The following is a 27,987-nucleotide window of genomic DNA, read 5'->3' on the forward strand; positions in this document are numbered from 1 at the left end:
TTGTAGTGCAATATCACCAGCATCCACCTCTGATGTTATGATCCAGCATTTAAAAAAAAAAAAAAAAAAGGCACTACTTTTGGAGCAGCCCACATATACTGGGGGCCAAATAGATTTATCTTGCTGTGAGGCACATCTCTGCCCTCTTTTGGGTGAAATTAGCTGTGCCTCATTCTGTAAGCCCTAAATGGAATTTAAGAATTTTTTTTTCTGTAAATCAAGCATTAGGGGTCATTGCTTTTGGGATATGATATATGCAGAGATACTGAAGTATGTGAAGGTGTATCAGTAGGCTACTATAATGGTGGTTTACTTCTAGTTAATTTACCAGTTCAAATAATACTACTAACATGGGAGCATGCTTAGAATTCATAAATTCCAATGTAGATAACAGCAAAAAGATCAGGGTCTTATTGTATAAATGTGATACTGTAGAGCCTTACATGTACTAAATAAAACAGTAAGAGGTTAAATGTGCACCTGGAGGTGAGTGAAGGTCTGTGTTCAGCTGGTCAGTAGCAGAACTCACAGTGGAACATAGAGAAGCATTCAAATTGTGGAGAGAATTCTTTCCAGGGAGAAACTTGGAGCTCGTTAGTTTATTGAAAAGGAATGATTGGAGGTCACTTAATTTGGATATATAAAAGTACCATTAAAGAGAAATGGCTTTTTAATCTGACAGGAGTAAAACAAGAACTGATGGTAAGCCAGGGTGCTGAAAATGAACAGTGAAGCATCAATTTTTCACATTAAAGGTGATAAACTAATGAAACCAGTTAGCAAGGGATGCAGCAGATCCTTAATCCCAAGATATTTTCAGAAAAGACTGAAAGCATTTTCTGGAATACATTAGCTTAGATTTATTAGTTTGACTTCTTACATGAGGAAGTAGGCAACAAGCTATGCCCTCCCATAACAAAACTGAATGGTTTTTCTACTTGCTCATTTAGATCTTCAGTTATTCTGATTCCAGTTCCAGGACCTTGAAAATCCATCCTAGGCTCTTTCAAAGAAATCACGCAGATCTGAGTATCTCTGTTTCAAAGAGGAAAAAGAGAGAGGAGGGGAAAAAAAAAAAAGTGAAATGTGCTCGTATATGACACCACACATCCTGTTTCATTATAGTCTAGAGAGGAATGACCACACCACTACAATACAGCGCAGGATAAATGACAGGTTGCCCTCTCCCCTTCTGTCTCCAGGAAGTACCAAAAAACAAAGCTGTCTGAAAATCTAAAAAGCCACGGTAAGACTTTAAAAAATCTTGAGCCAGCATCTTGCACATCTGTGTCGATTTGTATCTAATGTGCGAACTCTGCAGCTTCTCTAGTTTGAAGCTTATCAACAAACAAATATAAATACTAACCACATACCAATTAGTGCAGCATACATGAAAATGAATCTTTTGCTAGTACTGCAATCCTGATTAGTGGAGTCTACTGTCTGACTTTTTAGGAATAGCAATAATAGGAGCGAGTATTTTTGCCATTTCCTTTTCTGTAATCTCTGTATTCAAGATGTTACATTCTGGTCTGGTTTGACTCATAGAATGTGACTTCCCTGGCAGCATGTGCCAAGTTACTAAACTTCACTCGATTTCCCTTTTAGGTTTCACACACAGGTAGCATGAACTAGAGCAGTTTTGTTTTGTAGCAGTATTCTGTAGCAGACATTAGAGGATCTCAGAATTGTTCTGGGTTTGTTATGGCTTAGGCTGCCAGGAAGTCCAAGTGAATCACTGATAATTCTAGTCTTCAGGATAGCTGCTTTGCTGGCCGAATTAGCTTCATTAATCTTTCTAATATGGTAATTAAACACTGTGAGCCATCAGCAGAGCTAGATGAACATGTTAGGTTTTTTGTTGTTTTCTTTTTTTTTTTTTTTAAACAGCAACTAAAAAACCCAGCAAAATGGTTTCTTAAGAACTTATTATAGTACTAGCTAAAATAAAGCAGAATTGAGGGTGTTGCGTCTTCAGAGCTCAGTGATGTCTGAAACGGTGATGAACTGTGCTACTCCCACTTTCTTACTGTGTTTTGGCCTGATGCACTGGAAAACTTATGAGCAGGTTGGAGATCTGTTAGGCAACAGCCATGAACCGTAACTATATAGAAGCACTGTATGGAGTTTTCTGGGTAGTCACACACGATTTTGTACTCACTGTGCTTATCCTACATAGTGAAGGTGGCAGCTCCAAGATTGTTCTTGTGGTGAGTTACTTAAATGGTCCTTTCCAATTTCGGGCCAGGACAGTGAAGTCTGGGGGTTAGGAGTGGTACCTGCAAGTATGGTGTCCTACATATGCTCTCTGGGTTTGGGCTCTGTGTGGAAAAAGGGCAGGCAGATCCACATGGCAGCCAATTTCTGTGTGTCACCTTGTGTGCAGGCAGAATGAAGTCTTCCATTCTAAGCTAACAAATAAACGTGGAAAACAAAGATACTTTTGGAGGTCACTTTTATTTTCTTAACTCTGTTTTCTAGTTTCTTCTTTTGAATTTCTTTTAAACTTTTAGTATAACTTGAACAAAGGTTCTGAATCAATGCAATTCTTGGCATGCTGTAAGTAGGAGAGCTATTTCCAGGAAGGATACTTTTGTTTAAACACTTGATGCCAATTCTGTTTTTTTTCTATTGTGGTTTGTATATCATTCAATGTTTGTTTATTGTAATGTTCATGTTTGTTGTAAAGCAGCTAAGGTTACAGATGCATATGTGCAAGGGCAGAGAATATTTGTGTAGAACATACTTTTTCCTTCCATCTTTAACCCGACAAAAGATTGTTTATTCTTGAAGCCTGTGTATTCTTGCTTTCATCTTAGAGCTTGCTGGAGAAAGAATTTAAAAACAAAACAAATTGGAACTAGAAAAGAAGTATTTTTGTGTCACTTCTGCAATCTTTTGTTTCATAACCAAATTTAAGTAATTTTATTTCAAGGTGACAAGCTTGTAATTCTATGAAGGAATATTACAAACTCTAAGTCATCACTTTTTTTGGTGTCTCGATTTAAAGATTGTCTTGAAGTTCTTCATTACTTTTAAAAATCTTTGCCCTGTTAGGGGAGAAATGGTCTTTTAATGTAGTAGGATAGCTGAAATAGTAATGAGAATCATTGAAGCATTAAAGAATGAGATTTAACAGGTAGTGTCTCTGTTTCCAAAATGAAATGTAACATTTTTAAAGTAATTTTAGCATAACTTTGTTTTTGAAATATTGTTTTACATCTATCTGCTTTGGGTATGACAGTTTCTTGTCACATCTGGCCCTTATGCAGCACTGATCATCGGGCAAAATCGGACAAAGGATGCACTTCAGCTAACTGCAGTGAAACAGGGATTTTGTAGCATTAAGAGACTTACCTCCTGCAGAAAAGCTGCAGTGCTGGGGAATTTTCAGACTGGTCTTGCTAGTTTTTAGAAATGTTTTGTACAAATAAAATACTGTTTGTTTTCTGGAAATTTAGAGAGAAAGAGTTTAATTCGTAGCCGTTTACTGAGATCAAAGATGCTTTTGGGTCCATCTCCCAGCCTATCATAACTGCATATTCTGTAGTTTCAGTCACTTTATTGAAGAGAAATGAAAATCTTATTAATATCTAAATCAGCTTGGTAAAGTAGAATAGTAAGAATTTACCAACTGGGATTTTCTCTTGCTTGCTGATGAACTCTGCTTGCATCTGGTGGCTGTGCTGAAGACTAACAAGCTGCTTGGGAGTCCTAGTGAGTGTGAGAGAAGCACAGTGTGTTTGTTTGCAGCATGTTGGGTTGAGATGCTTCCTTCCTTGTGAAAGATTAATTTCTATCATGAGTACAAGTGGAAAGAACATTTTATGTGGTTGCCTTGCAGATAAGCAAAGCCTTTCTCCTTTCTTCCCAGGGAGCTGAACTGAACTTAAACTCATAAACAGTAGTTGTTTTTAGTTTATTTTTATATATGTGATTGTGTTGCTCTTTGTCTGGAACAAAGCCAGCGCAGCTTCACTTACATCTGAGCTAAGGTTGATTCAGTTCCCTGATGCTTTCTTCTAATTGGTTAATTAATGACTGCAAATTCAGTATGACCTCTCTGGAAAGTTACTGAAGGGAATCATGCAGTAGTGTTTCAAATACTTGGTGCAAAACTCTTGTAGAAAGATCTGAGATGAATGCTGAGCTTCATTTTCTGCTGATATTTCATATAAGGTGTGTTAATTTGTAACTGTTGGTCTGGCAACATTTTCCTGCCAATAGAGGTAAGAGGAGTACTCAAACAATGACATCAGTCAGCTGTGTTCCTTGCTTCTGTTTTAAAACATGGTTTGTTAATAGACAATTTCTGGAATCTCTTTTTATAACTGCGGAACTAAAATTAGATTAACATGTGACAAAATTAAGGGCAACTTAACTTCATCTAAATATTATGGTTTCCTAGCACTTATATCCTGCCTTTGGAGATATCCTACCTCATCTAGGAAGAGTTTGAGTTTGTGCCACTTATGGTATTCCAGCTGCTAATCTCACTGAATTTTGAGTTCTAAGAAATGAGCACTGTTATTTTCTTTATTCACAGTGATGCTGTGTGGTTATTTCCTACTACATACTATCTAAGTTTCCCATAGTATATCTAGGAAGAGAAGAGTGCAGGAAGGTCTTATCGTAAAGAGAAGAAAAATGTGTTAAATGAAATGGGTGCTTTGAAATATCATTGGAGACTTGGAGACTTCACACACTTAATCTACTGGATAGGGTTCTGTACAGTGCACCAAAATTTTATATTGAAATTTAGGAGAAATATCAAATGTCTGTGTAGTTAAGCCATCATGTTTTGGTAGTTCCTGAGCCTGGACAAATATACCAGATCTAAGCTTACTTTACATGTAAAAGCAAGCGGTCATTCATTTTACTGTAACAAAATCTCTAAACAGATCATATCTGTTTTTCAATCTGACTTACTGCAGTAAGTCAGTGTTTTGATCCTACATGCATAGTAAACCTTTCTGGTTGCAATTCTGCATCACAACATTATAAGCTAAGTAGGAGATATTTTTAAATATTTTTGCCAGCTAATTATTTCCCTACAGACTAGAGAGTGCCACTGGGCTAGCTGCAGTATGTTAAAGAACAGATTTTGAAAGGCATTGTGATGAAATTACAAATCAGTTCTTGCCATGTGATGGAGTTCCTTTATTCTTAAATCAAATATCACTTTCCCCAGCAGACTTAACTGATTGTAAGGTGAAAAACGATTGCTGTTGTTTTTCCTCGAAATACGTATATTGGATTTGAAACATCAGCTAAAGTCTTTATGCAGTCTTTAGCTTTTGCTCAATCTAGTTAAGTTTGGTTTAGCCAAACCCAACTCATGCTCATCCTACTTCATTTTACCTCTGGGCTGGTGCTGCTTCTTTGTACTTTTGTACTAGTACAATGCAACCTTCATTTCTAGTACGGTTGCAGGATATTACAGTGGATATACATACTGTATAGCTTAAAGGTAGGGAAATAAGCCATAATAGCTGCAGACATTGACATACTCAGAATAACTGTACTGTATTAAATAAGCCTACAAACCAGCATGTGCACATGCTTGAACCACTTAGGCTGGTGTGATTCTCAGTTGGCCCACTCGTTTGCTAAATGCCCTAAATGTAGTCTGAGATCTGTGCTCTTAAGGTTATTGACCCCTCATTCTTGTCATGTATAAATGACTCTGATTTATTTTCTTCTTATTAACCCTTATGCAGAACTATAGAAAGGCTTGGGTTAAAAGGGACCTTAGTTACAATCTAGTTCCAGCTCCCTTGCCATGGCAGGGCTGCCCTCTACCAGATCAGACTGCCCAGGGCTCTGTCCAGCAAGGCTTGAATGTCTCCAGGGATGTCCTCAGCATCTCTGAGGAGCCAGTGCCAGCACTTCACCATCCTCTGAGTAAAGAATTTCCTCCTAAAATTTCATCTAAACTTCCCCTTTTTTTAAGAAAGTTTTTAGTATTTAAAAAAAAAAAAAAAAAAAAAAAAAAAAAAAAAAAAACACTAAAAGGAGAGATTTAGGTTAAATATTTTGCTGTTACTGATTAAACTGCATTTAAGAAAAAAGCCAGTCTCCCTCATGCTTATATGCTCCCCTCAAGTACTGGAAGGCCACAGTGGGACCTCCCTCAAGCCTCCTTTCCTTCAGGCTGAACATGTTCAATTCCTTCAGCCTTTCTTCATTGGAGAGATACTTTAACCCCTTACAGCAGATGTTAAAAACCTTAACATGTTTGGGTGTAGAACTGTGTTAAACAGACACAGTTTTCTAGTACTATATTCTCAATATGAAAGAAAGATGAAATGAAGATCTCTAGGGTGGGCTGTGGCAGAGATCTGGTGCTGTACATGCTTCAATTCTACCTGTAGATTTTGAGAAAGTAAAGGTATTCTTTTTCTCCTTTTTCAGATCACAGAGTCAAAAACTTGGTTTTCTGCAGTGATGTTTGTGTGGTCATGCTACTTGATGCCATTGCGACCATTTGTACTGCTGTGCTATTTTGCTGTATGTAAATACAGTCATCTGTCTGTGTTCACATTCTGGCCTCTACCAGAAAATGAACTATGAACACTCTAGACCCACAAATGTTGTTTTACCCTGTAATACAGAAAATAAGTGTGTTATTTTTTGAGTGATGTGTGTGCTCGAGTGCAAACACATGCGTTTGTATAATTCTATGCATTCAAAAATATTCTTCCACTGGTGCCTGGGAGGTCTTTTGAGGTCATGGAAGATCAAAGTCACGTTTGGGACACTTCATTGAATATCTGTATATGCTGTATTAAGTAATGGAAGGATTCTTGTTTGAGAATTGATTTCTGAATACTGTTGCTATTTTAGCTGAAACTTGTTTTTCCCTGGTTACTTCTGTTCTGTATTATGTCTGTACATGTGTCTGGCACTGGAAAGTGTTTGATCTTTTCTGTAGGTCATGCAAGATGTTTGATGTCTTTTTGTTGACTTTTGAGTGTAAGTAAATAAATGATACAATCCCCTGTGGCCAAAATGTCTTAACTTCTATGTATATCATTGTGGTCAATTACAATGCAGCAAGCTGTGTTAAATTTCTCTGTAATTATAAAAATCAAATATGTAACATTTATAATGAAAGGCAGATTTGTGAACTTTGTGGCTCTGGTAGGGACCTGATTTCTCTGGCCAGAAGAGCAAGAGGCGGTGGAGAATAAAAGAGTGGAGGTAAACAGAGGTTCAAGGGAAGTTTACTCAACATATTACCATGTTCTCTGTGCAATTTCTTTAAAAGTCAAGTTTACTTCATTTAATTAATCATGCACCCTGTGAAATCTGTTCACTTTCGGGTATTTATTAACATTTTCTCTGCTATTTTGTTGACCTTATATAGCCTATTGCAAAGCTGTCATTTTTAGTTGAGCTTGCTAGGGGACTCAGGTGTGAATGTTGGGGGAAGTGTACGAGTTTAATCTGTTTTCTAGTGCATTGTTTCTGTCAGGTGTACTTTGTTTTCACTTTGAATATACTGAAAATTGTTACTATTTATTAATGATATTAATGTTATGCTTTCTGTTAAATAAGTTAAAATTAAATCTCTATTAACTACTTAAGTTGAAGCAGAAAACATTGTTTGGTTCAAGAACAAAGGAATAGCACAGCTTCTTTATCCAGTCATTTTTTACTAGATTACTACAGTTCTGATATTATTTTACAGTCTTTATGAAAATGGTATGCAATAAATATTGGAGATATAAATGCTTCTCAAAAAATGAAGTTGCAGCCCCCCAGCATTTACAGGGTTATTTATTCAGTTTAAAGAATCTCTCAGGGAAGTTGTTCGAAAAGAAACTTTGTAATACTGTAGTATGTCCAGTATAGGTTAATGCATACTGACTTCTGAAGTCCTCTGTAATTCAAATAACCATCTGCAGTGGTAGATCATGTGCTTGGAAGTTTATGCTTTAAGCTATCCAAATATCAGATAATCCTAGAACATGACAACAAGAGGTGCAAAGCAGGTTTTGACTTAAGTCTTTCTGTTTCTGTTGCTTATACAGACCATTTGTATTCTTACTATAGCCAAAATCCTAAACATCTTTTCAGTTGAAGAGTTTTTGCTGTATTTTGTGTTTTGCCTGGATAGGGAACATGGGGAAGAAAAAAGAAAAAAAAACAACAAAACTTAAGCTTTGGACTGCTAGGAAATTCAGTTATGAAAAAATATATTAGTTACTACTTATTCCAGATTTCAGTTCTGTGTCAATGATAATATTTAAATTTCTCTCGAGACAAGTTAGCATGGAAATAAATACAATGCACTTAATCTTAGATGACATTCCTGTGTTGTTGTTTATGGTCAAATGAAAACTGATGATAATGTGGCATGAATCCCACTGAAGATAGTGGTTTATTACTTCTTTACAACAGGTCTTGGTTTGCTCCATAGTACATGCAAAATCTTTGTGCTGGGGCTGCCAGCTAAAGTGAAAACAAGCAGCCTCAAGTGTTAATGGATCTGTTCAGACTGGTCAAGAATGCAAAGTCTTCATATTCGAATGTGAACTATCAGTGCAACTCAAATAATAGGATAGTATATTCTTAATTTTCCTCGTCCCTATAGATCCTTATAGGATTAGAGTTTGTATAGTTTCCTCAGCAGATTGCTTGTCTAAGAATCCTGCTGGAGTTGCATATCTTTAGGGAGTAGGAATTATAATGCTTCTTCTCTTAAAGAAAAAAGCTTAGAACTCAGTTTTTCGGAAGACCACTTATGAATTAAAAGCTTGAAGAAAGCAAACTAATGAAAGGCTGAGTTATTTTCAACGTCTTCTGCATGCAATGACAAAATTTTGCATTACTTCAGATTTGCATAAGAGTTAGCTACATTGGGATGTTGGAGAGAGATTTAAGCAATTTTTTTTGAGGTTGCTTTTATTTTTTTCCCCACTGGTGAGTAGTAACTGGATGGAAGAAAAGAGGAGTTGTGTCCTAGAGATGTACCCATTAAACTTGTGTTTAAAAAAGAAAAAAAATAAAACAAAAAAACCCCTAACAAAACAGTACTTAAATGTCTCTGTCTGATATACCAGAAAGACAGAATGTGCATTGCTTGACAAAGTGAAGCTTAAGGGAGGAATAGGACAAATATTCAGTGGGCAGTCTCAGTCTCCAGAAATTAGAATTTGGTTTTGGTTTAACTGTAGATTTCTTGTGTGAATTTCTGGCAAGTCATTGAGTCCAGCTTCTGCTTTCGGGAGTGTCTTTTTTTTTTTTCTTTACAGATTGGGAACTGACTCAAAAGAGTGTTGAAAATAAAATCCATTAATGACTATGAAACTATATAAATGTTTTCAATATGCTGAAACTTAGCCATAGCTTCATAATGGTTTTTTTTTTTTTTTTCCTCTGAAAGTAGATCTAGTTTTATAGATGGCTGCCTTTTGTTCCCTGAAACAAACTGTCAATGTCTTATGTATGCCTAAGTTTTCCAAGATTGATGAATTGTTCCATTTCCGATTGTTGTATCAATCTCAATACTTGCAACATAAATATTTTTTTTTTTAGTGACATAGAAATTGTTTAATGTACTTCTGCAATTAATCTTCCACCTACTATAACTCTGTATATTAACAAGTTCCACAACAGTAGCATAGGCCAGTAACAAAACAAAAACACTTCTACGATCAAACGATTTGCTCAGTTGTTCCATCTTTCTTTGCTTGTGGAGAATGTGATCGACATGTATAAGGGATATATTTTCAATATATCCTGGTAACAGGAAAGCTCTTTTGTATCAATTCTTTGATCTCATTCCTTGTTTGCATCTTTCTTTCTTTTCTGTTGCCCTTTTTACCAGTCTTTTTAGATATCTTCTCATAGCACCTCTCTTCATGTATAAATGCCGGCTGCATTCAGGGAGAAGTGTTTTTGGTGGGACAATAGAGGAGAAAATCAGAACTGCTGTGGTTAGACTATTTCCATTGTATTCGAGGATGTCTGTTACATTCAGCTGAATTTGGAAATTCTATAGCCATTGGACACAGGTTTATTATTAATATTAGTATATAGTATTACAGTGAACTACTGGAAAAAAAATTGTGCTATATGTATCTGTTGTTGAAATGACACTGTACAGTCTGCAGTTTTTTCAAAGTACAGTTTAATGCATAGATTGAAAGAAAATCACATAGCTTTTATTTTAGTAGCCTGACTGTTTTTGAGTATTTATACCATTGTGTTTCTAGGCGTTCAATTATGTGTTATGCAGAATTAGAATCAGTCCTCTTCATTCTGTACTGGCTTTTACATGTGAAGGACCTAAGATCATAAGGTTTCTCAACAATTTGGGGGATTCTACTGTTTTTGAGAGGATGAGGAGCAGTGATGGGTATTCTGTTATACAATAGGTCAGCTGAAGCAACTGAACTGCCTGCTCCTGGTGAAAGTACCAATTCATGTAACTGATGAGACTGTCAGCATAGATGCTTTCTGAAATGACATAAGAATATTTTATAAATATGTTAATGAAAATGCCCGTTTCATTTTCACTGGAAATACAGTATTTTAAGACAGGAAAATCTTTCCTTTGTAGAAGAGAATCCCTATTTATAAAAAAAAAAAATACAAATTCTGCTTGGTGCATCTGCAAAAATTCTGAATTGCAATCATTAGGCAGAATTTTAACCATATGATGCATAATGGAAACTTGTGTTCATTGCACCAATTTTTCCTTTTAAAGCTGTTTGAGATTAAATGAGTAGAAGGGAAACTTCATAATGACAGTCATCAGCTCCTTCAGCTGTATGACTGTTCTGCAGAGTAGAGTTAGGGTTGTGTGTGCGTATGCAGGGATTTTAACTGCAGCAAGTACTTTACTGAAAGCTTAACCAAATAGTATATAGTGCTGATACAAGCAGAGTATTTGACATGCATCTTTAATACAGCCATCTGTTGAGAACTATGGCAGTTTTTTCAAAAGCTGCCCTCAGCACAGGCGTCAAAGTCTATCCATACGCTTGTGCTTCTGATCTTCTGCACATTCTGCATTTAAAAATTGGAAAAGGGTAGGAGAGAGATTTCAAGCTCAGTAGCTTTATTTAAAACAAAAATTTAAAATAAAAAAAAAAGCCTCATGCTGCCAGCTCAGAAATTAAAGATGACTTTACTCAACTTTAAACAAATGGAATAATACTTGACTGCACTTTCATTTTCCCCTCCTCTGAGTTACCGCTGATCTTGCTAACACCTATTTCCTACTTGATCTATTTAAAATACAGCTGCTGAGGTAATTTTCTTAGTTCGTTGTTCTGATGACATCATAGCTGTGAATTTTTCTACTGGCTCTTTATTGAAAGGCACAAAAGAGTTTTTATGGCAAGCTATCTCATAGAGGGAGGATCATGAGTTACCTTGATTTATTCAGCAGCTGTGCCCAGACGAGATCCTCTTAGATGTTGAGGGAAAGTTGGAAGCAGAAGGATTGTGACACGGAAGGGTAGAGCAGGGCAGAGCACTGAGCTTGGTTGTCCATTACAACACATGTGGACAGTTTCCATCTACAGTGTACTCCAAATTCTGTCTATAGGGTCAGATTTTGATTCTCCTTTTGGAAAATCTCACTTATGAAGAAAACCAACTAGTTCTTGGCAAAACAATCCTGAGATTTGTAATTTCATTTGATGGTCAGTTGTGCATTTGTATCATAAATAAATGTGATACCCACCCTGAGCGATGTAGTAAGTTGTCTAGTTATCAAGCTTCTGAATTACCATCATTAATAATTACATTGAAATTGTGGCAGTCAAAATGATCAAAATATATTTTGTGTTATGAGTTCTGGTTTGTATACTCATTTAATTGTTAATTTTCAAACATGAACTGACTGGTCTACCAGGTTATTAATGGGAATTAGCATTCTCTCGATTGCCATAATATTCCAGCCCAGTGTCATTCCCTGAGGTCACTTGCAACTTCAGAAGCATCTTTGTCTTATTGGTGTCAATTGAGGTGACTGGCATTGGTAGAAGGAGACCCACCTTCTCTGTTGGCATGGTGCAACACGAAGTGTAACATGGTGATGTGAGAGTATATGACACCCGCTTCTGATTGTGAGTCCCAAGTGGTGTTGCATTGGCTTAGGAGAGGCATCGGACTCCTGCAGTGAGGAGCTGCTGACTGGCAGCATTGAGGTACATGCTCTCTCCTCTGACTTTGTCCAGGAGGACCTGTAGTCCTGCTATGTTTCCACTTGAGGAAAGAAGGAGCCTTCTGGGGTACATCCTTTCTCATTTCCTTGCTTGCTTTTGCTTGTTGGGCAGCAGAGCTCATGAAGTCCTAGAAACCCGGCCCATGTTCCATTCCGGCCTCATGGTGCCCAGTGCTGGGGCTGTTCTGCTTCTGGGTGGAGTAGTGGAAAATGGGACAGACCCTGGCAGACAAAGCCATTGGTGTCGGCAGTGCCCTAGCAGTACCATGCAATTTTATGTGTGCTTTAATTACCAGAAAAGAATGAAAATAAGATTAATGAACACCACGCTGGCTTCACTCACAGTCTGTGCATTTGTGTGAGGTTTGCAACGTGGCATTCAGAGCTATTGATTGTGTAGTGTTTTAGTTAGTTTCTTTTTTGGGAGATGAGCGACTTCAAAAATTGTCTATAATGTGTGGGGGCACCACTAAGGCATGCAAAACCAGCAGTGTGTAGAATTGGTGATGTGTATAAAATACATAAGGATTATAATGAGAACTTCATTGCTGTACATAAAGATTTTGCAGGTTGTAAGACTTGGCATATAAGTCCAACAGCTTCATACTGAGAACCCATAGTTCGCACTGAAAGCCATCTCCATGCAAGCAAACTCATTAAAATCTACCAGTGGCAAAAATAAATGAATTTTGCTTTTCAGAGAAGGAGGATAAAGCATGTATCACTTTCTCCCAGTAAGGATACAAAGAGAGTATTATAAACATGTGTTAACTGATCATATGAACTGCATGTGTTAATTTTTACCCCTGTTCTGCCACCAGTGCTGATCTGTCTTGCTGAGATCTGAATAGGTTACAGTGTTTTTCACATTTCCATAGCTGGGCTCGGAGCAAATTGCAATTAAAAAAAATAATAATTAAAAAAAAAAATCCTTGATATTGCTATTTCACTTCTCTTATTCCTGCTGTACAAAAAACACCGTATCCAAGAACAGTGTTTTAAATACTTGATCTGTCAAAATTCATTGGGTTCAAGCTTTCCAAGTGCTAAGGGTACATACTCCTTTTTTTGCTTCAGAGAGGTGCAGGGTCCTCAACACCTCTGTGCAAAAGGAGGCTCTGTTAGTAGTGAATTGTAGACCTGCCCATAGTTTGGCTTCGCAGGTTTTGGACACTGGGTTTCCTTGCATGTGCAATCACTTTATCTGGGGATCACTCTAAGTTTTCTTTTATTTCTTTTCTTGATTGCAGATTGACTTGGAGCCAGAAGGGAGAGTGTATGTCATCATAGACCTTTCAGGATCATCAGGTGAAGGTAGGGACTTTAAATATTTTTTTTCTCATTCTTGGAAGATTCCATTATTAAAGGGCCTCAACAGCAGAAGCTTTAGAGGCAAGTCTGTGCTAATGCTCTCTTAATCAGTACAAGCTTAAACTACAGCGAACATGTTTTGATTAAATGCTAGTGAGTCAATGAGCAGTTCATCTTAACCTGTAATCATTGTTGGTAACAAAACCAACTAAAAGTGCAGTAATTAAATGAGTTGTTTAGAATTATTGATTCGTAGAATAAAATGTCAAATTCTTAATTTCTAGGTAGAAACGATGAGATGTCACGGGGGGGGAAGTGTGTTTATTTGCTTTTTAAAATTACTGTAATATTTATTTTTCCTCTAAATGTTTTCTTTTCCAAGTAAAGTAATGAGTGCAACATTGTAATGATAAGAGGTATTTTGATTTTTAGTACATTAGTTGAATGTTGGGAAAAATGCAGGAAGATGCTGAATTAGTGTTTATTAACATAAGACGCTTTTCTGCTGCTTAGTTGGCATCAGAGTTGGATGGTACATGCAAAGAATAAGAGTTCATGAAGGAACAATTCTGTTGTGTATATTGCTCATGTTCTTAAACGACCGCCTGACCTGCTGAAATGAGGATAGCACGTTTGGGTTTAGACATTTTAAGTGATGTCGTCTTAACAATTTTCCCAAGTAAGCTCATAGAGCTCAGCTAAACAAGTTTCAGAATACTGAAAGAAGCTTTGTGTAAACCCTGACAGCAGCTGGAATTGGAAATGGTATGAAACAAAATTATTTTGCCTGGCACAGTTAAGGAACAGTGGAAGAATGTGTTTTATGTATTTGTTCTTTGTAACAAATACTGTGCTCTAACCAATTACTAACAGTATCCTGCAGGAACATGTGCTGCACTAAATCTTGAAATTTAAAAACAAAATATTTAGGCTTTACCTTTTTCTCTGCTTCATACTGAAATAGCACCCATCACCTTAGTAATAGGTGCTACATATTTTACTAATTGCTATGTCAATAAAAGAACAAAAATGTGGTGAATGGTATTGGTTTGTAATATGTGTTGGCAAGTAAATGCTCTTCCAAGCTTCCATTTGTACTTGGTTGATACCTAGGCAAGCACAGCATTACTATTCCATCGCAAGATGTGTTCAGGTGTGTTGGACCATTGAAAGACAGGAAGAATGGTGTGTTGTTGTTCTTCAAATGTTGTTTAAAATTCTTTAACCTTCTACATGTGGGGGAGGGGAAGGCTATGGTAATGTCTCCTGTGCAATGTTGTGCATTACCCCATAGCAACTTAGAGATGCTTGGAAAGAAGTCTTCAGAGCTGAGTTTGTTTTTACTGTGTTACTATTGAAGGGAAGCATAAAAACAGCAGTTTGTATGGAAGTGGGCCTCTGAGGAAAAAAGCTTATGAAATATTGTCTTATGGGAAGACTGAAGCTTTGGTTAGATGAATTTGGTAGAACTGCAGAGAAGTTCTTTTGCTTACTAAATGTAGTAGTAGTAGTAGTTTTAGAGCTTTCTCACTGAATTTGAGTAACCATGGAAAAGTTTTGTATAGAAGCATTGCAAAGTTCTCTGGAAGAGCTGTGGTTTTCCTCACAAGTCTCTAAACTTGTTTTATGGTGTTTTGTTAGCAACACTATGAAATTCTATTTTTAGATGGCTTTATTAGGGCTAAGGCCTATCTAGCTCTGAAAGAGTCTCTTCTGGCGTACTGTCTTAAAGTAAAACATCTAATTTAACGTTGCCAGTGTGCAACAAGCAAACATTGGTTCGCACAGACCCTTGTTGTTTCAAAAATGACAATTTGATCTCTCTACATAGATATCTAAACACACATGTAAATAGAATACATCTGATACAGGTTGCTCCAAAAGTAATGCCTTCTATTTATTTCAAATGGAAACTACAGCTGATACAAAGAGCACAATAACACTATTTGGTAGAACAAATACTCAGCTACGGAACAGTAATTTTCAGCTAAGTCACCACAGCTAACTATGCGTTTATGCCAGTAATGAACATGGCATTCTCATAGAACCTGCACCAGCAGAGATGCCTTTTCACCACTGTTGAAATGCACCACACCCACCACCACCTCACTGTGCTCACATCCACTATTTGATCACTGCAAATGTTCAGTAACTGTCAGCATATGTCAGAGGAGGAATTCAATGACACACATTTACTTTGTGTGCACTTCCATGTCAGATGCCATTTTGTCAGGCTGCCCCTCTGCTGCTATATGTTCCATGGTAACAAAATATAACAATACTGGGGCCATACCAGTATATTTTTGCATTTTAGTGGGACTGTTCATTTCAGTTGATCTGTATATGTTGAATATAAAAGGATCCTAAGTTAGACTAAAATAATGACTTCAGGCTGACCAGTGTTGGTTGAGCTCTTTGCTACTCTTGATCTAATTTGTTAGCCAGGGCTTTGGTTTTGAATTCCAGTCATTGCTGCAAATGGAATCAGAGTAAATGGCATTCTCTACATGCTGCATGGATCTCAACATAAAACTACAAGTGCTTTTTAAATATAAATGAAATTAAAAAATCAGAAATATTTTTAAGTTTTAGGATATACTGGCAATGGTCTTTGAAATTTGGTGGTATCCCAGAGCTTGATGCTTCAGCCTATTCAGGCAGATTTCCCTGTAAGTTGGTTTTCCCAATAGAAGAATGTAATGGGCAAATGCAATGATGTCTGGGCTACATCTAAATCCACCTACTCTTTACAAACACACAATTTGGGATTTCCAGCATTACTAAATAACTGTTATTAAATGGGAAGCCATAGGAACTACAAACTGTCACCCAAACATGTAAGAGTTCCAAGCAGATCAGAAAGGCACTTATGGGAGTTATCAAAGATTGGAAGTACCGGCACTGAGATGGTATACACAACCCTTTCAAGTAGGAATTATGCACCCTATTTCAATGTGTCTATCTTGTTAGGTGTCTTTCTGAGCGTTTGGAATCTTAACTACTTCTGTAAATGTAGCTTAATGTTTATCTGTGTGCCTAGGAACTCAAGCTTGCCTAGCTTTGGAATATATGGTAGTATAAAATAAATAGAGTATTCTCAGAAGCTTCCTACTGAATCTTTTAAGTCCTATTATTATCACTGTTTCACATCAGATTCTCGAGGGGAAAATGTCAATTGAGGAAAAAAAAACAACTTATAGCAATAATTTGAGTTGGGAGAAACAGTCATGTTGCGTGTTTCTTTTTTTTTTTTGCGTGTATATTTTTTTTTTTTAAAAAAAGGTCATGGAATGGGCAATAAAAGGACAGCAGCTGTTGAGATGTAATGCATTCTTAGAAACTAGTATTGTCTTGTATTTTGCTGCACTGCAAATCGGACTTACATGTGTCATATAAAAGAAATTTCTAAATTATCAGCTTTGAATAACGTGACTTCAGTTATTTGGCGTTTCTAAAAGATTTTAAGATGGAAGTTCTATTTTGATAAATTAGATTAATCCGTTAACGTGGGCGGAAATCTTGGCCTGCATTTGAGTTGCCCCTAAGAAGCAACAGCCCTACTCTGCAGCTGAGCTCCTATGTGAATAAACTGCTATATAAACTAAAATTTTTTAATTAAGGTCCTAGAAGATGGATAAAGAAGAAATATTCTTCCTTGTAGTATATTCTCAATAGTTTAAGCTTTTGACTTGATACTGACAGAAAACATCATTACTATATTCCTTTTGAAATTAAATTGTCCCATGATCACAGCTGCCAGATTGCTCATCCCTTGGCACTACTTTCAGTTGTATGGTAAAATAATAAAACAGCTCATTGTTATAAGCTCACTTCTTTAGCAAAAGTACACAACTTCTTCCAACTCTAAGTGGAATCATTCACAGGCTTTCATCACTTGTGTCGTGTACAGAAAAAGACAAATGTGAGAGATTACAAATGGAGGTAAAGAGTACTTCTGCCTCTCCTTGTCACATTGCTAGACTTATTGAAACTCTCTTAGATACCAGTACGGGCATCTGGGATGTATTTTTAAACTACTGAAAGAAGGGTTGAGTTGTTGGATTTGCTACTGGCAGTTTTTTTCTAATTCTGAAGATAAGCTACAAACCCACAGGCACTTATAGAGCTGTGTCAGCTTCTCTTTCCATTTCCTATATTGTGAAACTTCCTTCAGAAGCTGCCTAGAGAAGTAGCTCTACTGTAGCAGTCACACTGCACTTGTGAGCTGCCTGAAAAGCTTGGTGATTTAGATGGCTCTTCACTGGATATCTTGCAGCAATACCAACTCTTGATGTTCAAATCTCAGTGTATTTGGATTTGTTCTGAGAGTGTCACTTTCTAGACCTTGCTCCCAATTCATTTCTGGAAGTTGAAGCAGAAAAAGGTTGGAAAGCACAAATATTCAAGAAAAGGGATGAAAAGCTACACAAAACTCAAGTCCAACAGAAATGTTTTTATCATCACTTTTTTTTTTTCCTACAACTAATGCTGCTTTAGATCTTGCTTATATCTTTGGAATGATTCTTTTGTGCTGAGAGGGAGAGTGAGTAGCTATGCGTTTTTACAATCTTTTGTAAATTCCGTAGAAGGAACTGTTTGGCCCACATTCTGAAAATGAAATGGTAAATGAACAGTTTATCTCACTGAAGATGATGTTATTTAAACTTAGGATTTCAAGTTTTCTGCAGAAACTCAGAAGTGTTTCATTTTTGAGAGATGAGGTTTTTTTTTTTTTATAGACAAATTGTCTATAATGTGTGGGGCACCACTAAGATATGCAAAACCAGCAGTGTGTAGAATTGGTGTTGTGTATAAAATACATAAGGATTATAATGAGAACTTCATTGCTGTACATAAAGATTTTGTTCTGCGCTGAGTGTGTTCTCCAAACTAGTTCTGAAAAATGTTTAGCATGTTTTGCTGAAAGAAGAGGGAGAGAAAACAGCTCTTAAAATACTTTTTTATATTCCCCATTTTGGTGGCAATACTCCAAAAGTAAGGGAATAGGAACTAAGGTCCCTTCTAACTCTATCCATTCTACCATTCTGTATGTTTTCATTACAATTGTGGCTCTTAGGCTCTGTACCAAAAATGATCTGCAAGATTATTTAGCTTTTAGAGATTTATTTCATTTTAAATGGCTCTATGCATTTGGAGTAAATATGCAATTATTTCCCTTAGATGCAAACAGCTGTGTCAGTGGAAAATTCCCACGTACAAATACAACGTAAGGTATCCATTTATAGGTTAAAATAAATGCAACAGTTAATTAGTAAAGTCCATTTACACAAATATTTGATTATAATTTTAGTGTTTCTATTGGATTTCTTAAAATGTTGACAAGTAACTGTCCATTGAGAACTTAAAAGGATATTTTAAACAAAAACCCTGCGGTCAAACAAAAAAAAACGCATTGCTTCTGTAGGCCTTACTTACACAGTGTGCAATAGTATTTGTTGGATTTTTTAATTAACTTCATTGGATTTTGTACTGCTCAAAATGCAAGCACATAGGATCTTCTTATTAAAGAATAAGCACTTCTAAAACTCTGCCAGATATTTTGCCAGACTTGCAAACATAATCAGTCAACTTTGCTATTAACCAAACATCTGGTAACTCTACCTTATACACACACACACGTACATATACAGTGTGTGTGTCTATATATATAGTTATAAGAAAAATGTTTATAATAGATTAGTGTTTGTATGTAATTTCCTTGGGAAAGGTCTGTCATATCTATTCTGGTTTCTTCACAAATTCATGTAATGATTACAAAGGTTTTTTTCTTATCTTCAGCTTCTACCAGGGCTATGGATAAAAGTATGTCTGCTTATTAGTGTATGGATGAACAGGAGGCCATTATAAAACGTGCTGTCTGTTTCTTCGTTGCTTATCTGTGTCCAAGGTCATATTGATTTTTCTATACTAATTCAGTGCTGCTGTAACATGGACATTATTTCTAGGCTGAAGTGCACTCATTGACTTTTTTACTGGCGTGCTTGACAGTACTTTTTTGGTCTATTTTAGTGCTTATAAAATTTTGTGTGTGAAATTTTCTGAATGATTTCAGAAACGTTTAGGAGCTAGCTGATAGAGATCCAAATGCAATCTGAATGTTTAAAACATAAGTAATGCGATGACATTGTGATTCACTTCATAAACTGGGATAGCAGATGGCCATCAAATGGGAAGAAGATAAATTGCCTGAGGAATGATTAAAAACATTTCCAATAAACTCAATTTTATATAGTCTAAAAGACTGATGCTACTATATTTAAAACTTCTGACCTCGTTGCTGCATTTGTCATTGTACATTTCTTATTTCTTCAGAATTATTGGCTTGTGTATAATATATAGAGGCCAGGGAGAAGCAAATGGGGAGTCAGAGCCCTGATGAGGCTCTGCTACTTCTGTGCAGTAGGTAGGTGGAGCAGGAATAATCTGTTTAAATGGATCTGCCATGGCATTGAAGCAGACAGATTTCCTCCTCCAGGGATGAAATGTAAAGTAGCCGAGGAGTAAGGATGCTGCTTGATGTCTGGGAAAACTGTTTACCTAGATTCAGCAAACCACTCAAACTTCATACTTCTACACTTGAGGTTGTGGCTTTTCTGAGAGTTAAAGAAATCTGGAACGATCTGAACAGGATCAAACTGAATTGTAGTAGATATGGTGTCTGTCTTCAGTCACTTGACTGAGGTAGATTTATGAGTTCAAACTTTTCTACTCATGCAGCTTTCCCTTTAAGGAATATTTTGCACTGGGGGATATAAACTTTGTAATGACTGTATTTTATAGCTTTTCTCCTCTTTTGATGTGAAGCAAAATACATAACCAGAGAAACCAGGTACACACTTGCTTTCCTCTGCTCTGTCTCAATATGGATTCTGCTTGCAGTGCTTTTACTCATAGCCTGGGCAAAGGTAGAATACTACAGTGTTTTCAGTTTTCCTCAAGTACACTTTCTTGTTTCATAGAAGTAGAGCGAGTAGTAGTGTGAGAGCCAACTTTAAACATAACCAGAAACTCTATTTTCAAAATTCATTATACAGTGTGCCAGCTGAGAATATATTTCCTTTGAAGCTTTGGTTTTATGTCACTAGGATTTGGGGATTTTTTTCCTATTCAACTGCTTGTGTTTTTAGCACCAGAAGATCAGAACTTATTCAAACCACAGGTGAGGCAAAAAAGATAAAACCAAGGACATAAAAGATCTTAAATTCTAATTTTTGAAACTTTGCTTCTGCTATGCTTTCGTTCTCTCAGGGAGTATAAATCAAAATTACTACGGATGTATTTTCTCCTAGATTTTATTTGATTGATTCTTAGAATTAATCTCTGTTAAATCGTGAAACCTTATTTCAAGAATGGATTTGTTTTATTTCTTGGAGCTATTCACTTATGACAATATTTACAACTGTAAGAAATCTTTGTTCAGCCAGATCATGAGTTTCTAGTCAGCTGTTGTAACGCAAACAAAGAAAAACCAGCTGAGATTCTTGATGGCTTTGTTGCTTACTAATCAACAAATTTTAACAAAGAAGAATATTACAGCTATTATAAGGGCAGTGTGTACTTTCATATTAAAATAAAAAAACTGAGGGTTGTGATTCTCAACTAGAAAATTTAAAACAATTCTTAAATAAAATTTTAACAATCTAACAGGTTTGGGAAAGCAGATTTAATGTCAGTAGATATATAATTATTTACCAATGTTAGAGAAATTAGATGTTTATGGGGCAGGTGAAGTTTTGTCTCAGAATATACGGCTCACATGTTGTTAGCCTAGCATCTGAAAACAGGTACGTGCACATTTTTACCCAAATGATGTTCTTTGTACACTCAAGTTAGGCTGCCCTCAGTAATGGCACAGGCATTTGGTTAGGAAAATGAATCTTACAGACTAACTAGACCTCTTCAAAGAAATTAATGCAAATTTGGTGACAATTCAGTCGGTGCACTACACTTCTGAACCACAGTGCTCAGTGAACAGGCATTCCAAAGGGTGCTTATGCAATTTTTGTGGCGAATACCTTCCCAATGAACAGTTTTGCATGGATTTATAGCCATCCCTTGGATTGCATCCAGATTGCTGATGGAACATCTGGTAAGCATTGTTTGTGATAGGCCCTTACTGTACAAAGCTGGCTTGATTTTTTTTTTTTTTTTTTTTTTTTTTTTTTTTTTTGTCAGACAAAGATCGATGACCATTTTTTGTCAGGCTTCTAGCTGTTTGCCAAAACAAGTGCTTCGCAGAAAGCAAGACACTGGGATTTCTAAAGGCTCCTTTGTCTTGTACTGTAAGAGTTGGTGCTTTCTTTTTTTTTTTTTTTTTTTTTTTAAGAAAAATTTCATAAGACTGTAATAGTAAATAATAAATAGTGAATCATACACATATCATGATTACAAAATGTCTGTCTTATTTGCAGTTATGCGGTACACACATTCAGTGTTGTTTTGTTGCATTTTTTCCATACAAAATTATTCAAGAGCTTTGGAATAATCATGTTTAATATTACCACTGCATATATGTAGGATGTTTTTAAAATATGAAAACTATCATATCAAAAACTGTACTGGGGTTTTTCTTTCCATTACATACACAAGCTAGTAAAAAGATATGGAATAAAAATTATGTAGCTTTTGAAATCTGTATTTGTCTATCTATTTCATAAGACACTGTAGGCATAGGTTAACCCATCACTCATTTTTCTGAGATGACATATGCTATGAAAGTACATTAATATTGTAGCTTATATGCATGTCTTTGTTTTATAGTTTCTCTCTTTGTTTCATTGCGCTTCATAGAACACAATGCCCATACTCCAAGATTTTCTTGTTTTCTTGCTCTACCACGTTGCAGTTGTTTCAGTAGCATGTTCTGAATCAGCCTGCACCTGTTTGTCACTCCCAGTAATAGTCAACTCTTTTACTGTTAGTGTCATTGAGAAAAAAAAATGTTATAGTACAGTCCATTTTGATTAATTGATCAGAGGCTTAATATATGCGGTAATGCACAAGTTAAAGATGGTTCTAACTCTGTTTCTGGCCATTCCATGTATGCACGGATTGTGAAAGTTTTGGGGATGCTAACATTCCTTTAAATATTAATTAAATTTTTACTGTCTTCAGAATAATCTAAAAATCAGATTTTATATTCTTGAGATTTTCAATAATGAAAACAGATGAAGGATATATATTTGAAGTATAGTCTTGAAAGCTTTAAATATTTATAAGTACAGGTGGAAACAGAGAAATTTAGGAATGTTCCTTTCAATAGAGGCTCAAAATTTGCATACAGTTGAATGGTAATATACTAAGCACAGGTAAAACACTTTTTTGTGTGTGTGTGTTCTAAAAACTATTTAAAAGAATAATTAATCTGGGAAATACTGTCATTGTTTCTTAGTTAATAGCCTCTATTTCTGACTTAGACTTCTTAGAAATAATAAGCAGGTGGATTAAAAGACAACTGTGTTAACTGCTCATTTGCCACAGGCTTTTAAATCATTTCAGTCTTTTGCACTTTAGGTTAAGGGAAGATGAACAATATTTAAAAACCACGGTGCGTAATTTGGAATTGTAGTAAAGATAAACTACTAGAGGAAACAATACTTCTTACTTATTCTGTAAATCAGAAAAATATATTACTTTTGTTTTGAGATGATACTCATGAAGTAGAGTGAGTGTCCTAACAATTAGAGGTGAAAATGAGAGTAATAAAGCGTTGTACTCTTGGAAAAGCCTTGTCATTAGTGAATGTGGCTACCGTTAGGACGGGCTCAGACTCTATTATACTTCTGGGCACTTGGTATCATTAAATATGGATTTATTTTTTTTATAATTTGCTAGTCTTTGTGATTAATCTTCGAGATGTATTGTTCACTAAATCTGTGGGTTGTAAAGTAGAATGCACTGGAACTTCATTATCCCAGACTGTTGTGATGTGGTTTTATCTTTTTCTTTAAAGATTCCTCTAACCATGTTCTCAGAAATCCTTCTGCAAATGGATCTTGGTAGAAATTAGTATGAATACTGTATTTGTGCTTCTGCAAGGTCAGGATTTGCTAAAGAATATTACAGAGAATGCAAGGTGCAAGGCTGGACAAAGAAGTTCAAGTCCATCATTCTGGATTTTCACATGGCCTATACTAAAAAAAGTATTGCAAGCAGTGGTTGAAACAAAGATAAATACTCTGATTAAAATGTTGCTTAGTCCTTTGTCTTTTCATTTTCATGCTAGCATTTTCATTATTTCTGCCATTTTTTGTTGGAGTTTCTTCTTAAAAATGTGTTGTGTGATATCAAAAAATAATATATAACAGACTTTAATCTCCAGTAACAATTTTAGTAAGTGAACCAACTAATGGCAAATCAGTATCCGAATCTGGGACAAAGTACTCAACAGAATAAGTCTGTGTCTTGTTAACTCCAGTGTTCATCAGTGTGATTTCTTCCTACAAGGTGCTGTGGGAAGTAAAGCTCTTTTATCTAACAGCGTTGTAAAGAAGCACTGAGACATACTCCCTTTCTTCTTAATTCTCTGTTTATAATTCCCAGATCACTACCAGGAAATTGTTATCTTTCCAGTAAATTCCCAAGCATATGCTTTTCTTTTTACAAAAGCTCACTGGTTTCAAAAAATCTTTAGTGTACTTTCTGTTCTTAGCTTTTTCTTCTTTATGCTGTCGTTTTGGGATTCTCTGCTGCAAATGCTGTTGCTTAGAAAAAACATCTTCTGTTGTAATTCTTGAATTTTCCATAGTAAATAAAAGTGACCTGGTGTACCAGTTGTTTAGGCAGGCTATCTGACTGTAATTCTGAAAACAGCTGTATTTCTCTCTTTTTCAGAGCAATGTAATTTGCATGACAATATCATAAAACAAGAAAGATCTAGAAAGGAAGAAAACTTATTTTCTCATTTAAACTCCCAGTGAAACTTTGTGAATGTATAATTTCAGATTTTGATCAGTATGCTTAAAAATCTACTTCAGTCTTTATTAAAAACATTTTGCAGTCCATAATTATTGTATGACGAAGAAGTGAAGCTATCCTGTTTTCTTTTTTGAAAGGCTGCCAATTTAACAGTACAGTTCTCCTGATAAGGACTTTATCTTGGGCTTGGTGAAATTCAAATGACTGCTTTTTTTTTTTTTTGTCTTCATATAAACAAACTTTTAGAATCAGAGGTCAGAATACTAAGATGAGCTTTGAGGCCTTTCTTTACTGATGACTTCTTTGCAAGAGTAGTGCTGTGCATTTCAATTAAGTAAATAAACAGTTTACCACCACCACCTCTGCATGGTCAATTAATATTATATTCAGAAGTATTGGTCACAAATACTTCAGAGTTTTGTACATCTGTGTGAGAAGCCCTTGGGGAATGTACTGAAGGGAGAAAAAAGGAAGCAAAAGTTCTCATTGAAAAGAAATGCACTAAGCAACATTTAAATAGCAGTTGCTTTTAAATTCCAGTGATTTGGGTTTTCCTTATTTACTGGAGTGATCTCTGCCATCTTGACATTGGGCAAGATGCTTCTGTGCATCAGTAGATTTCTCTGGGAAAAAAGAGTACTTCAAACTATTGTGCTGCAAGACTACTGTTAATAAGTGGAAGTTATCCTTTAGAGAAAGAGCTTGGTAAATGCTGGAAAAGGACTTGAGATTGAGACTCATATCTCGTTTTCAATTAACTGCCTACTCTTCATTGAAAGAGTACAGAAAAAACACTAAAGGTGATGTAATTCACTTACAGTCAAGATACAATTTATCCCTATTTCAGAATCCCAAATTAGCTTTCAGTTTTTTACTTTTGTTTGCTAAGCATCCATTATTGATTAACGTGTTTTGCTGGCTGTGGTTACTGAATTTATTTTCTGGAAGGGGAGTGGTGAAGAGTGGGGGGGGGGGGGGAAAAGACCTCAAGTGTCTGCTGACAGCCTTCAGCATTCAATGATGAAAAATTTATAATCATAGGTTTAAAAACTGTCATGCCTGGTTTTTAGTGAGTGTGAATTTTGCATGTTTGAGAAAGGTCAGACATCTAAATTGTGTAAGATATATTTTACTACTTCATTCATTCTTGGGATGGATTCATTGTCAGAAACCATATTTCTTATTTTAAGGATCTACATCTGAGCGATTTCTGTCAGAATAATGGGTACGTCACTGAAAGTTCTTTAGCTTCTCCTGGGTAGATTAAGTATTTCCCTTATCTGTGCTAAAGTATTTGAGAAAGTTAAATAAGGAGAACGTTCTCATTCTTCAAGTATTTTTCCTAACTTTTTGAGTTGGAGAAGAGGAAGGAGATTTCACATAATTCAGTAGCATCATGTTGGATGTCTTCTCTGAAGTATGCTCATAGACTTTCCTTCTAAGTTTGCCAAGCTGTTTGGCACACTGGGATGTGACCCTGCTTTTCATGTCTCTACTTTCTGTACAGTTTTCATTACTTAAAGATTTATAACTTACACTGTGCCGGAAAGGCTGGCTTGAGTTACCAAAGAACACATCCTATTTTTCTGTACGCTTTTCAGATTTTCCTTGTATTAAGTGAATCCTGGGCCTCAAGAAGAAGCATTAGTATTCTTAGCACAAGCTAGACTGATAACTTGGATTGTGAGACATGCTTACAAACAAAGAACAGCAACTCAGTGAAAGATTTCAAGGAGGAAATACACGCAACTTCCCTCTGTGCCAGCTTTGCTGCACATAACAAACTGTAGAAAGTATTGGAGCGTTTCATTTCATTGCTACTGACTTTGGAGAAGAAAGGTTTTAAGAATCCTGAGATCGTTCATGGACAGTATTAGTTGCACCAGGTTATCTAACACAGTCTATACTGGTTTTTGTTCAGCTGTAGTATTTTTCAAGGGTACATGGTTCCTGATTCCTATTTTAACATACAGTAAATGTAAAGAAAGCAGCCTCCCTTTACTGTTTATGCAGCAAATAAAGAGGCTTTAAAAGTTGTATTTTAGGAATTGCATCTTCTTCGTTTATTTTAACTAGATAAAATATCAGAATTAATTTTTTTATCTAATTCTCTTTTGAGTTGCAAATACCAGATACTGTTGAAGTCTCAGCTATTGCGCCACAGGATTTTATATATGTTATAGTCTAAACAACATGACTACTTCTGAAGTTAGCAGTATTCAAGGAGTGTATGGAAGACTTCAAGTGGATTGAATTTTGCTATAGCACAGATGAAAGTGAAATTATTGCAGCGTTTTCTGTCAGAGAAAGTTTGGATAATGTGAGGCATCCAGTATTTCATCTGTAGTTTTAATGAAGTCAATCCAGTTCCACTGGAACATTTTTACATCAATAAGCGATTTGGAAGAGAACATGGAAAGAGTCCAATCTTCCAGTTTCATACCTACGCTAAAAAGTCTAAGAAAAGAATCTGTCCTTAGACATCTGGAATCTATTTTTCAGTTTGCTGGTTTTGATGTTGAGTTTTCATTCATTGTTATGTTCTGTATTCCTGAGAGACATATGGTTGAGATTTTTGTTAATTAGAAAATGGAAGTTTCTGTTAAGGGTTCCTCATTATGAGGAAAAAAAAGTTAAATAATGGCACTGTTAAATTCAGTAGGGTATAAACTTTATTATTACTTTGTGGCACCCAACTAAATATTTACTTTCTTTTCTATTCTAGTCCTGCTTCTTCAAATAGTAGTTGAGGATTAACTTTGTAGGTTGGGATACATCTTTCTCAGATGGGCTGAACTTAATGTGTTGTTTAAGATTAGGTAATTTCCTGCTGGAAATGATTCTTTTACAGTTTTCTTAATGTTGGTTTTTTGTTTCTTGTTTTTTGTTTTTAAATTTACTGCTGCTTTTATGTTGCTCTGTAATCAGTGCCTTTTCAGAAGGTTGTTGTGTAAGAAACAGCACAAAACTTCAGTAATTGTGATGAAAAGATGTTTTCTTTTAATTGTAGTATGTTTCATTTAAAAAAAAAAAATTATCCTTCAGCAGTCTCTGTGCAGGCACAACTGCATGTAAATCATGAAATGTCAAAACTTATTACTATCAACAGAAGTCTGATTGTTATTAGTTTCTTTTCTCATCTCTAATTTAATAGCATTGTGCATCCTCGCTAGGTGTTAGTAGTGAAGTGTAGTACTGAAGAACTCTCTAATGCCTAAGTACAGTACATGATATTGTTTGCATAAGTTCTGCTTACTATAGTGTGTCCATAGGGCATTATCTGTCTTTTTTTACATAGTGTCTGTTCTTGATAACTCTTAGAGAAGCCAGTGGAAAAGTTGTGGTCTCCTAAGGCAAATGCCTCTCTATGGAAGGCAGTGAGGAACTGAGGATTTCTTCATTTTGTTCATTAGTTTCACTGGTATGTAACTACCTGTCTCACTTAAATTCTTTTTAAAAATCTCATCTGGTTTCTGCCTCTGCAGCCACTAAAGCCTGACTCTGTCCCACAGTTTTCTGCTTATGCAGGGTTTGATTATACACAGCTCGTTGCA

General features: G+C 35.9%; 1 protein-coding gene across 1 annotated transcript in view; it reads left to right on the top strand.

Annotated features, from left to right (window-relative positions):
• PRKCE (protein kinase C epsilon) overlaps window positions 1-27,987 on the top strand; it is a gene marked incomplete at both ends in the record, with an annotated part of 268,767 nt that overhangs the window by 82,341 nt on the left and 158,439 nt on the right. Inside the window, one exon of the mRNA XM_079550695.1 lies at window positions 13,435-13,498. Within this exon, the coding sequence (XP_079406821.1) occupies window positions 13,435-13,498 (64 nt within the window). The remainder of the gene's footprint in view (window positions 1-13,434; window positions 13,499-27,987) is intronic.

This window comes from Tetrao urogallus (genome assembly GCF_951394365.1).
Source record: "Tetrao urogallus genome assembly, chromosome: 2".
In the NCBI taxonomy this organism is placed as follows: domain Eukaryota; kingdom Metazoa; phylum Chordata; class Aves; order Galliformes; family Phasianidae; genus Tetrao; species Tetrao urogallus.